Source organism: Oncorhynchus nerka, linkage group LG24, assembly GCF_034236695.1.
Source record: "Oncorhynchus nerka isolate Pitt River linkage group LG24, Oner_Uvic_2.0, whole genome shotgun sequence".
Lineage (NCBI taxonomy): Eukaryota > Metazoa > Chordata > Actinopteri > Salmoniformes > Salmonidae > Oncorhynchus > Oncorhynchus nerka.
This window is the reverse complement of record NC_088419.1, coordinates 98,490,313-98,504,264: the sequence shown is the minus strand read 5'-3', so window position 1 is coordinate 98,504,264 and position 13,952 is coordinate 98,490,313. Positions and strand designations below refer to the sequence as shown.

General features: G+C 42.4%; 1 protein-coding gene across 1 annotated transcript in view; it reads right to left on the bottom strand.

Annotated features, from left to right (window-relative positions):
- Window positions 1-13,952, bottom strand: part of LOC115123447 (gamma-aminobutyric acid receptor subunit gamma-3) — a 428,918-nt gene that overhangs the window by 106,086 nt on the left and 308,880 nt on the right. The window contains exon 5 of the mRNA XM_065009375.1: window positions 906-988. Coding sequence (XP_064865447.1) covers window positions 906-988 — 83 coding nt within the window. The remainder of the gene's footprint in view (window positions 1-905; window positions 989-13,952) is intronic.

Sequence of the window (13,952 nt, the reverse complement as noted above, 5' to 3'; positions counted from 1 at the left end):
CCATCATGCTTCACCGTAGGGATGGTGGCTGGTTACCTCCAGACGTGACACTTGGCATTCAGGCCAAAGTGTTCGATATTGGTTTCATCAGACCAGAGAATATTGTTTCTTACGGTCTGAGATTCCTTTAGGTGAAACTCCAAGTGGGCTGTCATGTTCCTTTTACTGAGGAGTGGCTTCCGTCTGTTCACTCTACCATAAAGGCCTGATTGGTGGAGTGCCTGCAGAGATGGTTGTCCTTCTGGAAGGTTTTCCCATCTCCACAGAGGAACTCTGGAGCTCTGTCAGAGTGAACATCGGGTTCTTGGTCACCTACCTGAGTAAGGTCCTACTCCCCCAATTGCTCAGTTTTGCTGGGCGGCCAGCTCTTCCATTTAAGAATGATGGAGGCCACTATTTTCTTCGGGACCTATTTTCACTTTGTCATTATGGGGTATTTTGTATAGATTTATGAGAAAAAAAGTATTTAATACATTTTAGAATAAGGCTGTAACGTAAAAAAAAATGTAGAAAAGGTGAAGGGGTCCAAATACTTCCAGAATGCTCTGAATGTACAGTACCAGTCAAACGTTTGGACACAACTACTTATTCAAGGGTTATTCAATTTTTTTGTTGTTGCTATTTTCTAGAATAATAATGAAGACATGAGAACTATGAAATAACACATATGGATTCATGTAGTAACCAAAAAAGTGCAAATATATAAGTAGCCACCCTTTGCCTTGATGACAGCTTTGCACACTGTTGGCATTTCTTTCAAACATATGTTTATAATTCAATATAATTATGTAATGAAAATAATGTATTCTTCTGATAATAGACTGGTGTTGATAAGAAATCAAAACCTGTAAAGATATAGGTGCTGGTGCTGAGCATGGATGCACAGGAGGAGGTAGGTTACTCACAGCTGGAGAAGATGAGTGGGCAGGAGTGTTCGTCCATGGGGAAGTTATGCAGCTGTAACTGGCACTCTGCATTTATGGTCAGCCTGAAAGAGAAAAAAAATAGACAGACAGAGATTTGAATTAATCAAAATGTAAACATTTTACATTTGGATTGAAATTAAAAAGGAAATAATCTCAACAGAGAAAAGGGTCCTGTGTGCTACCTACAGTGAGTGTGTAAAATATTATGAACACCTTCCTTTTAACCCTAACCCTAACCCTTCCTAATATTGAGTTGAACATCAAGAGCACCTTCCTAATAACCCTAACCCTTCCTAATATTGAGTTGAACATCAAGAACACCTTCCTAATAACCCTAACCCTTCCTAATATTGAGTTGAACATCAAGAACACCTTCCTAATAACCCTAACCCTTCCTAATATTGAGTTGAACTGTAATGAATTTCCTCCTCCTCCTCCGAAGAGGAGAGGCGAAACGGATCTGAGGACCAATATGCGTCGTGGTAAGTGTCCATGGTTCTTTTTAATGCGTTAAGGTACACATGAACAACTGACTACAAAAAAACAAGAAATGTGAAAACTCAAAACAGTCCTATCTGGTGCAAACACAGAGACAGGAACAATCACCCACAAACAAACAGTGAAACCCAGGCTACTTAAGTATGATTCTCAATCAGAGACAACTAATGACACCTGCCTCTGATTGAGAACCATACTACGCCGAAAACATAGAAATATCCAAAACCTAGAAAAACAAACATAGACTGCCCACCCAACTCACGCCCTGACCATACTAACTAAATACAAAACACAGGAAATAAAGGTCAGAACGTGACATGAACATCAATAACACCTTACTAATAACCCTTCCTAATATTGGGTTGAACATCTTGAACACCTTCCTATTGAGTTGAACACCTTCCTATTGAGTTGAATACCTTCCTATTGATTTGAACATTAGAACACCTTCCTATTGAGTTGAACATTAGAACACCTTCCTATTGAGTTGGACACCTTCCTATTGATTTGAATACCTTCCTATTGATTTGAATACCTTCCTATTGAGTTGAATACCTTCCTATTGAGTTGAACACCTTCCTATTGAGTTGAACACCTTCCTATTGAGTTGAACACCTTCCTATTGAGTTGAACACCTTCCTATTGAGTTGAACACCTTCCTATTGAGTTGGACACCTTCCTATTGAGTTGAACACCTTCCTATTGAGTTGAACACCTTCCTATTGAGTTGAACACCTTCCTATTGATTTGAATACCTTCCTATTGAGTTGAACATTAGAACACCTTCCTATTGAGTTGGACACCTTCCTATTCAGTTGAACACCTTCCTATTGAGTTGAACACCTTCCTATTGAGTTGAACACCTTCCTATTGAGTTGAACACCTTCCTATTGAGTTGAACACCTTCCTATTGAGTTGAACACCTTCCTATTGAGTTGAAAATTAGAACACCTTCCTATTGCGTTGAACACGGCCCGCTACCAAAACCTGCGGGCTCTCCTTCTCTGCGGCCAACGTGAGTAAAACATTTCAACGTGTTAACCCTCGCAAGGTTGCAGGCCCAGACGGCATCCCTAGCCGCTCCCTCCGAGTATGCGCAGACCAGCTGGCTGGTGTGTTTACGGACATATTCAATCAATCCCTATCCGAGTCTGCTGTTCCCACATGCTTCAAGAGGGCCACCATTGTTCCTGTTCCCAAGAAAGCTAAGGTAACCTAGCTAAATGACTATCGCCCCATAGCACTCACTCCGTCATCATGAAATACTTTGAGAGACTAGTCAAGGATCATATCACCTTCACCCTAGACCCACTCAAATTTACTTACCGCCCCAATAGGTCCACAGACGATGCAATCTCAACCACACTGCACACTGCCCTAACACATCTGGACAAGAGGAATACCTATGTAAGAACGTTCATCGATTACAGCTCAGTATTTAACACCTTAGTAACCTCCAAACTTGTCATTATTCTCGAGACCCTGGGTCTCGACCCCACAATGTGCAACTAGGTCCTGGACTTTCTGACGGGCCGCCCTCAGGTGGTGAGGGTAGGAAATAACATCTCCACCCTGCTGATCCTGTGTTCTCAGCCCCCTCCTGTACTCCCTGTTCACCCATGACTGCGTGGCCACGCACGCCTCCAACTCAATCATCAAGTTTGCAGACGACACTACAGTGGTAGGCTTGATTACCAACGAGACGGCCTACAGGGAGGAGGTGAGGGCCCTCAGAGTGTGGTGTCAGGAAAATAACCTCACACTCAACGTCAACAAAACAAAGGAGATGATCGTTGACTTCAGGAAACATCAGAGGGAGCACCCCCCTATCCACATCGACAGGACAGTGGTGGAGAGGGTAGTAAGTTTTAAGTTCCTCGGCGTACACATCACAGACAAACTGAATTGGTCCATCCACACAGACAGTGTCGTGAAGAAGGCGAAGAAGCGCCTCTTCAACCTCAGGAGGCTGAAGAAATTCGGCTTGTCACCAAAAGCACTCACAACCTTTTACAGGTGCACAATCGAGAGCATCCTGTCGTGCTGTATCACCGCCTGGTACGTCAAGAGCTCCGCCCACAACCGTAAGGCTCTCCAGAGGGTAATGAGGTCTGCACAATGCATCACCGGGGGCAAACTACCTGCTCTCCAGGTCACCTACACCACCCAGTGTCACAGGAAGGCTATAAAAATCATCAAGGACAACAACCACCTGAGCCACTGCCTGTTCACCCCGCTATCATCCAGAAGGCGAGGTCAGTACAGGTGCATCAAAGCAGGGACCGAGAGACTGAAAAACTGCTTCCATCTCAAGGCCATCAGACTGTTAAACAGCCACCACTAACATTGAGTGGCTGCTGCCAACACACTGACTCAACTCCATTCACTTTAATAATGGAAAAATTGATGTAATAAATGTATCACTAGCTACTTTAAACAATGCCACCTAATATAATGTTTACATACCCTACATTACTCATCTCATATATATATATTGTCCTCGATACCATCTACTGCATCTTTATGTAATAAATGTATCACTAGCCACTTTAAACAATGCCACTTAATATAATGTTTACATACCCTACATTACTCATCTCATATATATATATTGTCCTCGATACCATCTACTGCATCTTGCCTATGTCGTTCTGTACCACCACTCATTAATATATTTTTATGTACATATTCTTCATCCCTTTACACTTGTGTATAAGGTAGTTGTTGTGAAATTGTTAGGTTAGATTACTCGTTGGTTATTACTGCATTGTCGGAACTAGAAGCACAAGCATTTGATTTGATTTAAGCCGTACACTCCACAGAGCTGGGCTTTACGGAAGAGTGGCCAGAAAAAAGCCATTGCTTAAAGAAAAGAATAAGCAAACACATTTGGTGTTCGCCAAAAGGCATGTGGGAGACTCCCCAAACATATGGAAGAAGGTACTCTGGTCAGATGAGACTAAAATGTAGCTTTTTGTCCATCAAGGAAAACGCTATGTCTGGCACAAACCCAGCACATCTCCTCACCCTGAGAACAACATCCCCACAGTGAAGCATGGTGGTGGCAGCATCATGCTGTGGGGATGTTTTTCATTGACAGGGACTGGGAAACAGGGACTGGGATGGTGCTCAGTACGGGGAAATTCTTGAGGGGAAACCTGTTTCAGTCTTCCAGAGATTTGAGACTGGGACAGAGGTTCACCTTCCAGCAGGACAATGACCCTAAGCATACTGCTAAAGCAACACTCGAGTGGTTTAAGGGGAAACACTTAAATGTCTTGGAATGGCCTAGTCAAAGCCCAGACCTCAATCCAATTGAGAATCTGTGGTATGACTTAAAGATTGCTGTACACCAGTGGAACCCATCCAACTTGAAAGAGCTGGAGCAGTTTTGCCTTTGAAGAATGGGCAAAAATCCCAGTGGCTAGATCTACCAAGCTTAAAGAGACATACCCCATGAGATTTGCAGCTGTAATTGCTCTACAAAGTATTGAGTTTGCGGGGTTGAATAGTTATGCACGCTCAAGTTTTCTGTTTTAAAAAAATATAAATTTCTTGTTTGTTTCACAATAAAAAATGGTTTGCATCTTCAAAGTGGTAGGCATGTTGTGTAAATCAAATGAGACAAACCCCCCAAAAATCTATTTTATTTCCAGGGTGTAACAAAATAGGAAAAATGCCAATGGGGTTAATACTTTCGCAAGCCACATAGTCAATGGTTTCGAGAGGTTCTCCTATCTTAGGTGCACCTACAGCTCATCTCACGGCAGTAGTACTGTAGACTACTTTATCACAGACCTCAGCCCAGAGTATCTCAGAGCCTTCACAGTCAGCCCATTGACACCCCTATCAGATCACAGAAAAATCACAATCTACTTGAACAGAGCAATACTCAACCTTGAGGTATTGAAGCTGAAAAAACTACATACTATTCAGAGATGCTATAGATGGAAGGAAGGTCATTTAGAAACCTACCAAACAAGTACTGGCCAACAACAAATCCCTCATAGACAACTTCCTGGACAAAATGTTTCCGTTGATGTGATGATGATGATCTGTTGGTGGGTATGCAAATTGGAGTGGATCTAGGGTTTCTGGGATAATGGTGTTGATGTGAGCCATGACCAGCCTTTCAAAGCACTTCATGGCTACAGACGTGGCCTTGTGAATGTTGACCTGTTTGAAGGTCTTACTCACACTGGCTGCGGAGAGTGTGATCACACAGACGTCCGGAACAGCTGATGCTCTCATGCATGTTTCAGTGTTACTTGCCTCGAAGCGAGCATAGAAGTTATTTAGCTTGCCTGGTAGGCTCATGTCAATTTGTGTGGAGCTCTGTGTGTGGAGTAAAGGTGGTCTAGATTTGTCTTCCCTATGGTTGCACAGCAGACCACCATAGTATCTGTACCAAGAAAGTGAATGTTACCTGCCTAAATGGCTACCGTCCTTTGAAAGGCTGGTTTTGGCTCATATCAAAACCATCATCCCGGAAACCCTAGACCCACTCCAATTTGCATACCGTCCGAAACAGATCCACAGATGATACAATCTCAATCGCACTCCACACTGCCCTTTCCCACCTGGACAAAAGGTACACCTATGTGAGAATGCTGTTCAGCGTTCAACACAAATGTGCCCACAAGCTCATCACTAAGCTAAGAACCCTAGGACTAAACACCTCCCTGGACTTTCTGGCAGGCCGCCCCCAGGTTGTAAGGGTAGGCAACAACACATCTTACACGCTGATACTCAACACGGGGGCCCCTCAGAGGTAAGTGCTTAGCCCCCTCCTGTCTAAGGATTCCACGACACGGTTAGCCTTTACGGCTGGGACTGCAAGTTTGTTTTCCATTTTTTTTGGTGTGAATTCTGCGAGTGCTAGCTGGCTGTACTACAGACACCTGTCGTCGTTGTGGGAAAGTCTCATTGTTATCTTTTTGTAAAACAACTGGTTGCAGTAAAGAGACAATCTGGATACCAAGCAGATCCTGAGGGAAATCGACGAGTACCAACAGCTTTACGCTGGAGGGACAACATACTCCATCATGGAAAGCCCCGGCTAAAACAAAATAATTTTAACCTGACAAAAAAAGGAAAGACTGATTCATCTACAGACACGGACGTTTTACTTACCATTGAGGTAGAGGCTAGTGCTCTGTCTGGAATCCATGCAACACTGGAAAAGTTGTGTGAGGAGGTAGCAGGGCTGAGGGGGAGTTGGAGTGTAATTCTTAAGCTCCAAAGAGAAAACAAGACACTCACAGCCAAGGTAAAAATACACGGTTCCACATGGATTGTCTACTCAGGGAAAACAGGGTGATGAAGGGGTTGCTACTTGACATACAAAGTCGTAGCATGTGTGAAAATCAAATTTGTTCTGGGATTCCTGAGGACACATCCAATAATCCAGAGGGCGCAGAGAATTCATGCAATCCACCTTCAAAACTTCCTATAGAGACTGTAAACAAGGTGGCTTTCCTCCGAGTACACAGACTTGGAGCTCGGAGCGACAAGACTAAGGGTCCCCGACCGATCATTGCAAAATTTGAACACTACCAACAAAAGGAGCTGATCAAAAGCAGGGGAAGGGACCAAATTCGGTCTCAAAGACCAATGGAGATAAACACACCGTAAGAGACTGTATCTGGTACAAAGACAACAAAGGGAGAAGTGTAAGCGTGCCTTTATCATTGTGGGCTGATGGTGAAGTAGACATAATCAGTATTCATATCACAAAATATATAAATAAGCTCTCCACAATGAATTTCAATAGAAAGCGTGTAGAAATAGACAAGATCCTGCAACCATAGAGACTGTACCTGTCTATTTATAGCAAAACTGCCCTGATTAACTCCTTAGTTATATCTCAGTTTACTCAATTACTTATGGCGCTGCCTACTCCTGATTCGATTAGTTTTTCAAATCATATGAGCAAAAAATATTTCACTTTATCAATACAAAATATTGTAATAATAATAATAATAATAAAATAAAATAAAACTATACATAATAAATAATAAAGCCTATCTATATAATGAATATAATGAATATGATGAATATAGGGTGGGTTGAGATTATTGAATATAAAAGCACTAAACCTCTCTAAAAGCTTCACTCATTCAACAGTTTTATTTGAACCCTAAATGGTTCTCAAGTACATTAATAAGAAAAGCTCATCCATTGTTTAAAAAATGGCCTTTCAATTCATTGAAAATTATACTTTTTCAAAGTATCTCTCTTTTCAAACAAGCACTGCAGGTCTGGCTACAATTTCAATTTCATTCACCTTAAAAAAGAGAAAACAAATATTACAACAAATATTATGGCTGAGAAATACCTGTATTTATGGAATACCTGTATTTATGGAATACCTGTATTTATGGAATACCTGTATTTATGAAATACCTGTATTAATGGAATACCTGTATTTATGGAATACCTGTATTTATGGAATACCTGTATTTATGAAATACCTGTATTTATGGAATACCTGTATTTATGGAATACCTGTATTTATGGAATACCTGTATGGAATACCTGTATTTATGGAATACCTGTATTTATGGAATACCTGTATTTATGGAATACCTGTATTTATGGAATACCTGTATTTATGAAATACCTGTATTTATGGAATACCTGTATTTATGGAATACCTGTATTTATGGAATACCTGTATTTATGGAAAAGTTGTTTGAAAAGGGTATTTTGTTCTTAAATTAATTATAAATTAATTAATTATATTGTAAATTGGAATGGTAGAGTTGTACGGGAAGGTCTGCTCAATCCAAGAGTACAACCAATTGATTACAGCATTACCCCAAAAATGGAGGAAGCGGGTTGCAGCAGGAGGAGGTAGGGAACTGGTCTGTCTGCCCAATATAAAGGATCAAAACTGGCGGAGGAATAAAAATAGCATAAATAGGAAAGTTGACAACTGTGCCATATTGATTGCAAAATAGTTGGGAAGAGATTTTTGATGTACCGATTCCATGGTACAGGGCGTTTGAGTTGATATATAAAACAATGCTAGATTCAAGACTTTGTGCTTTTCATTTTAAAATGATTATATAGAATTCTTGCCAAATTCTTGAATATGTGGTGCATAAAATCATTGAAGCTCTGCAGATTTTGTTGTGAGGATACAGAATCAATAGACAATTTATTTTGGTATTGCCCTCAGGTAGCCTGTTTCTGGTCTCAGGTTCAGGAATGTCTGAAAATGCATAGCATTGATCTAAAATTGACCCTAGAAATAGTACTGTTAGGAGATCTGGAGAGTCCGGGTCAGTCAATTACTAATATACTAATACTCTTGTAAAAGTATTTATCTTCAACTCGCAATCCGTGGATTCTATTCGATTAGATAGATTGAAAATGTACGTTAAACATCACAGCATAGTTGAAAAATATGTGTTGCGTAGAAACACGAAGAGGGTGTCCAGCAGAGATAGATGGGATGGGCTGAGGGTGTCCAGCAGAGATAGATGGGATGGGCTGAGGGTGTCCAGCAGAGATAGATGGGATGGGCTGAGGGTGTCCAGCAGAGATAGATGGGATGGGCTGAGGGTGTCCAGCAGAGATAGGTGGGATGGGCTGAGGGTGGCCAGCAGAGATAGATGGGATGGGCTGAGGGTGTCCAGCAGAGATAGATGGGATGGGCTGAGGGTGTCCAGCAGAGATAGATGGGATGGGCTGAGGGTGTCCAGCAGAGATAGATGGAATGGGCTGAGGGTGGCCAGCAGAGATAGATGGGATGGACTGAGGGTGACCAGCAGAGAAAGATGGGATGGGCTGAGGGTGTCCAGCAGAGATAGATGGGATGGGCTGAGGGTGTCCAGCAGAGATAGGTGGGATGGGCTGAGGGTGTCCAGCAGAGATAGATGGGATGGGCTGAGGGTGTCCAGCAGAGATAGATGGAATGGGCTGAGGGTGGCCAGCAGAGATAGATGGGATGGACTGAGGGTGACCAGCAGAGAAAGATGGGATGGGCTGAGGGTGTCCAGCAGAGATAGATGGGATGGGCTGAGGGTGTCCAGCAGAGATAGATGGGATGGGCTGAGGGTGTCCAGCAGAGATAGGTGGGAGGGGCTGAGGGAAGCTGAGGGTTGGGATGGGCTGAGGGTGTCCAGCAGAGATAGGTGGGAGGGGCTGAGGGTGTCCAGCAGAGATAGATGGGATGGGCTGAGGGTGTCCAGCAGAGATAGGTGGGAGGGGCTGAGGGAAGCTGAGGGTTGGGATGGGCTGAGGGTGTCCAGCAGAGATAGGTGGGAGGGGCTGAGGGTGTCCAGCAGAGATAGGTGGGAGGGGCTGAGGGTGTCCAGCAGAGATAGGTGGGAGGGGCTGAGGGAAGCTGAGGGTTGGTATGTGGAATTGGAGACAAGTTCGAGTGGAGTTGTTCTGTGGGCGATAGAATGATGGTCAAAGATAAAAGTTTTAAAAAATACAAATACAAATAAAATATAATAAAAAGTACATTTGAGTGACAATGAGGGGCAGTGTTTTTACAACTAATGCCGGTTTGCCTGAGGCTGATGCCCTGCAGGTGTTTGTACACATGCATATACACACACTCTCTCATTCAAATAAACACATACAAGAACACACACATACATGTAATATTGCCAGACATGTACACAAACATATACAGTTGGCCTTGTTGTTTTGGTTTTAGTTGTCCTTGATGTCCTTTGTTTTAAAGGTATTATTTTGTTTTGTTATTTTCTGTTTTCTTCTGTCTTTTCCTTTTTGTCTCTTTAGTTCAAATCTCTTGGTTGTTGGTGCATTGGGGGGGTTCTGCGGGAATGGAATTAATTGTTTTTTTTATTTTTCTTCTGGGGGGGACTGTGGGAGGGGTCTTGAATGGTTGAGGAACAGCTATTGGGGAACTGTGGGGGGGATCTTGGAGGTTCGGGTTCACGTTTTTCGGTCTGGTGGTAGATCGGTCAACATCCCCTTGAGCAGGTAGTTGTTGAATGGGAATCTGTTGGATGACTGGTATAGTTGGTAACTGGTCTGTTGGATGACTGGTATAGTTGGTAACTGGTCTGTTGGATGATTGGTATAGTTGGTAACTGGTCTGTTGGATGACTGGTATAGTTGGTAACTGGTCTGTTGGATGACTGGTATAGTTGGTAACTGGTCTGTTGGATGACTGGTATAGTTGGTAACTGGTCTGTTGGATGACTGGTATAGTTGGTAACTGGTAGTTGTTGAATGGGAATCTGTTGGATGACTGGTATAGTTGGTAACTGGTCTGTTGGATGACTGGTATAGTTGGTAACTGGTCTGTTGGATGACTGGTATAGTTGGTAACTGGTCTGTTGGATGACTGGTATAGTTGGTAACTGGTCTGTTGGATGACTGGTATAGTTGGTAACTGGTCTGTTGGATGAATGGTATAGCTGGCAACTGGTCTGTTGGATGACTGGTATAGTTGGTAACTGGTCTGTTGGATGACTGGTATAGTTGGTAACTGGTAGTTGTTGAATGGGAATCTGTTGGATGACTGGTATAGTTGGTAACTGGTCTGTTGGATGACTGGTATAGTTGGTAACTGGTCTGTTGGATGACTGGTATAGTTGGTAACTGGTCTGTTGGATGACTGGTATAGTTGGTAACTGGTAGTTGTTGAATGGGGTCTGTTAGATGACTGGTAGTTGTTGAATGGGGTCTGTTAGATGACTGGTATAGTTGGTAACTAGTCTGTTGGATGACTGGTATAGTTGGTAACTGGTCTGTTGGATGACTGGTATAGTTGGTAACTGGTATAGATGGTAACTGGTATAGTTGGTAACTGGTATAGTTGGTAACTGGTCTGTTAGATGACTGGTATAGTTGGTAACTGGTAGTTGTTGAATGGGGTCTGTTAGATGACTGGTATAGTTGGTAACTGGTCTGTTGGATGACTGGTATAGTTGGTAACTAGTCTGTTGGATGACTGGTATAGTTGGTAACTGGTCTGTTGGATGACTGGTATAGTTGGTAACTGGTCTGTTGGATGACTGGTATAGTTGGTAACTGGTCTGTTGGATGACTTGTATAGTTGGTAACTGGTCTGTTGGATGACTGGTATAGTTGGTAACTGGTAGTTGTTGAATGGGGTCTGTTAGATGACTGGTATAGTTGGTAACTGGTAGTTGTTGAATGGGGTCTGTTAGATGACTGGTATAGTTGGTAATGGTATAGTTGGTAACTGGTAGTTGTTGAATGGGGTCTGTTAGATGACTGGTATAGATGGTAACTGGTAGTTGTTGAATGGGAATCTGTTGGATGACTGGTATAGTTGGTAACTGGTAGTTGTTGAATGGGAATCTGTTGGATGACTGGTATAGATGGTAACTGGTCTGTTGGATGACTGGTATAGTTGGTAACTGGTAGTTGTTGAATGGGAATCTGTTGGATGACTGGTATAGTTGGTAACTGGTATAGTTGGATGACTGGTATAGATGGTAACTGGTAGTTGTTGAATGGGAATCTGTTAGATGACTGGTATTGTTGGTAACTGGTCTGTTGGATGACTGGTATAGATGGTAACTGGTAGTTGTTGAATGGGGTCTGTTAGATGACTGGTATTGTTGGTAACTGGTAGTTGTTGAATGGGAATCTGTTGGATGACTGGTATTGTTGGTAACTGGTATAGTTGGATGACTGGTATAGATGGTAACTGGTAGTTGTTGAATGGGAATCTGTTAGATGACTGGTATTGTTGGTAACTGGTCTGTTGGATGACTGGTATAGATGGTAACTGGTAGTTGTTGAATGGGGTCTGTTAGATGACTGGTATTGTTGGTAACTGGTCTGTTGGATGACTGGTATAGATGGTAACTGGTAGTTGTTGAATGGGAATCTGTTGGATGACTGGTATAGATGGTAACTGGTAGTTGTTGAATGGGAATCTGTTGGATGACTGGTATAGTTGGTAACTGGTCTGTTAGATGACTGGTATAGTTGGTAACTGGTATAGTTGGATGACTGGTATAGTTGGTAACTGGTAGTTGTTGAATGGGAATCTGTTGGATGACTGGTATAGTTGGTAACTGGTAGTTGTTGAATGGGAATCTGTTGGATGACTGGTATAGTTGGTAACTGGTCTGTTGATGAATGGGAATCTGTTGGATGACTGGTATAGTTGGTAACTGGTAGTTGTTGAATGGGAATCTGTTGGATGACTGGTATAGTTGGTAACTGGTAGTTGTTGAATGGGAATCTGTTGGATGACTGGTATAGTTGGTAACTGGTAGTTGTTGAATGGGAATCTGTTGGATGACTGGTATAGTTGGTAACTGGTAGTTGTTGAATGGGAATCTGTTGGATGACTGGTATAGTTGGTAACTGGTAGTTGTTGAATGGGAATCTGTTGGATGACTGGTATAGTTGGTAACTGGTAGTTGTTGAATGGGAATCTGTTGGATGACTGGTATAGTTGGTAACTGGTAGTTGTTAAATGGGAATCTGTTGGATGACTGGTATAGTTGGTAACTGGTAGTTGTTGAATGGGAATCTGTTGGATGACTGGTGTGATGAAGTTGTTGGATGACTGGTATGATGTAGTTGTTGGATGACTGGTATGATGTAGTTGTTGGATGACTGGTATGATGTAGTTGTTGGATGACTGGTGTGATGTAGTTGTTGGATGACTGGTATGATGTAGTTGTTGGATGACTGGTATGATGTAGTTGTTGGATGACTGGTATGATGTAGTTGTTAGATGACTGGTGTGATGTAGTTGTTAGATGACTGGTATGATGTAGTTGTTGGATGACTGGTATGATGTAGTTGTTAGATGACTGGTATGATGTAGTTGGTAGATGACTGGTGTGATGTAGTTGTTGGATGACTGGTGTGGTGTAGTTGTTGGATGACTGGTATGATGTAGTTGTTGGATGACTGGTGGTGTAGTTGTTGGATGACTGGTGTGGTGTAGTTGTTGGATGACTGGTGTGGTGTAGTTGTTGGATGACTGGTGTGGTGTAGTTGTTGGATGACTGGTGTGGTGTAGTTGTTGGATGACTGGTGTGATGTAGTTGTTGGATGACTGGTGTGATGTAGTTGTTGGATGACTGGTGTGATGTGTAGTTGTTGGATGACTGGTGTGGTGTAGTTGTTGGATGACTGGTGTGATGTAGTTGTTGGATGACTGGTATGATGTAGTTGTTGGATGACTGGTGTGATGTAGTTGTTGGATGACTGGTATGATGTAGTTGTTGGATGACTGGTGTGATGTAGTTGTTAGATGACTGGTATGATGTAGTTGTTAGATGACTGGTGTGATGTAGTTGTTAGATGACTGGTATGATGTAGTTGTTGGATGACTGGTGTGATGTAGTTGTTAGATGACTGGTGTGATGTAGTTGTTGGATGACTGGTGTGATGTAGTTGTTAGATGACTGGTGTGATGTAGTTGTTAGATGACTGGTATGATGTAGTTGTTAGATGACTGGTGTGATGTAGTTGTTAGATGACTGGTATGATGTAGTTGTTAGATGACTGGTGTGGTGTAGTTGTTGGATGACTGGTGTGGTGTAG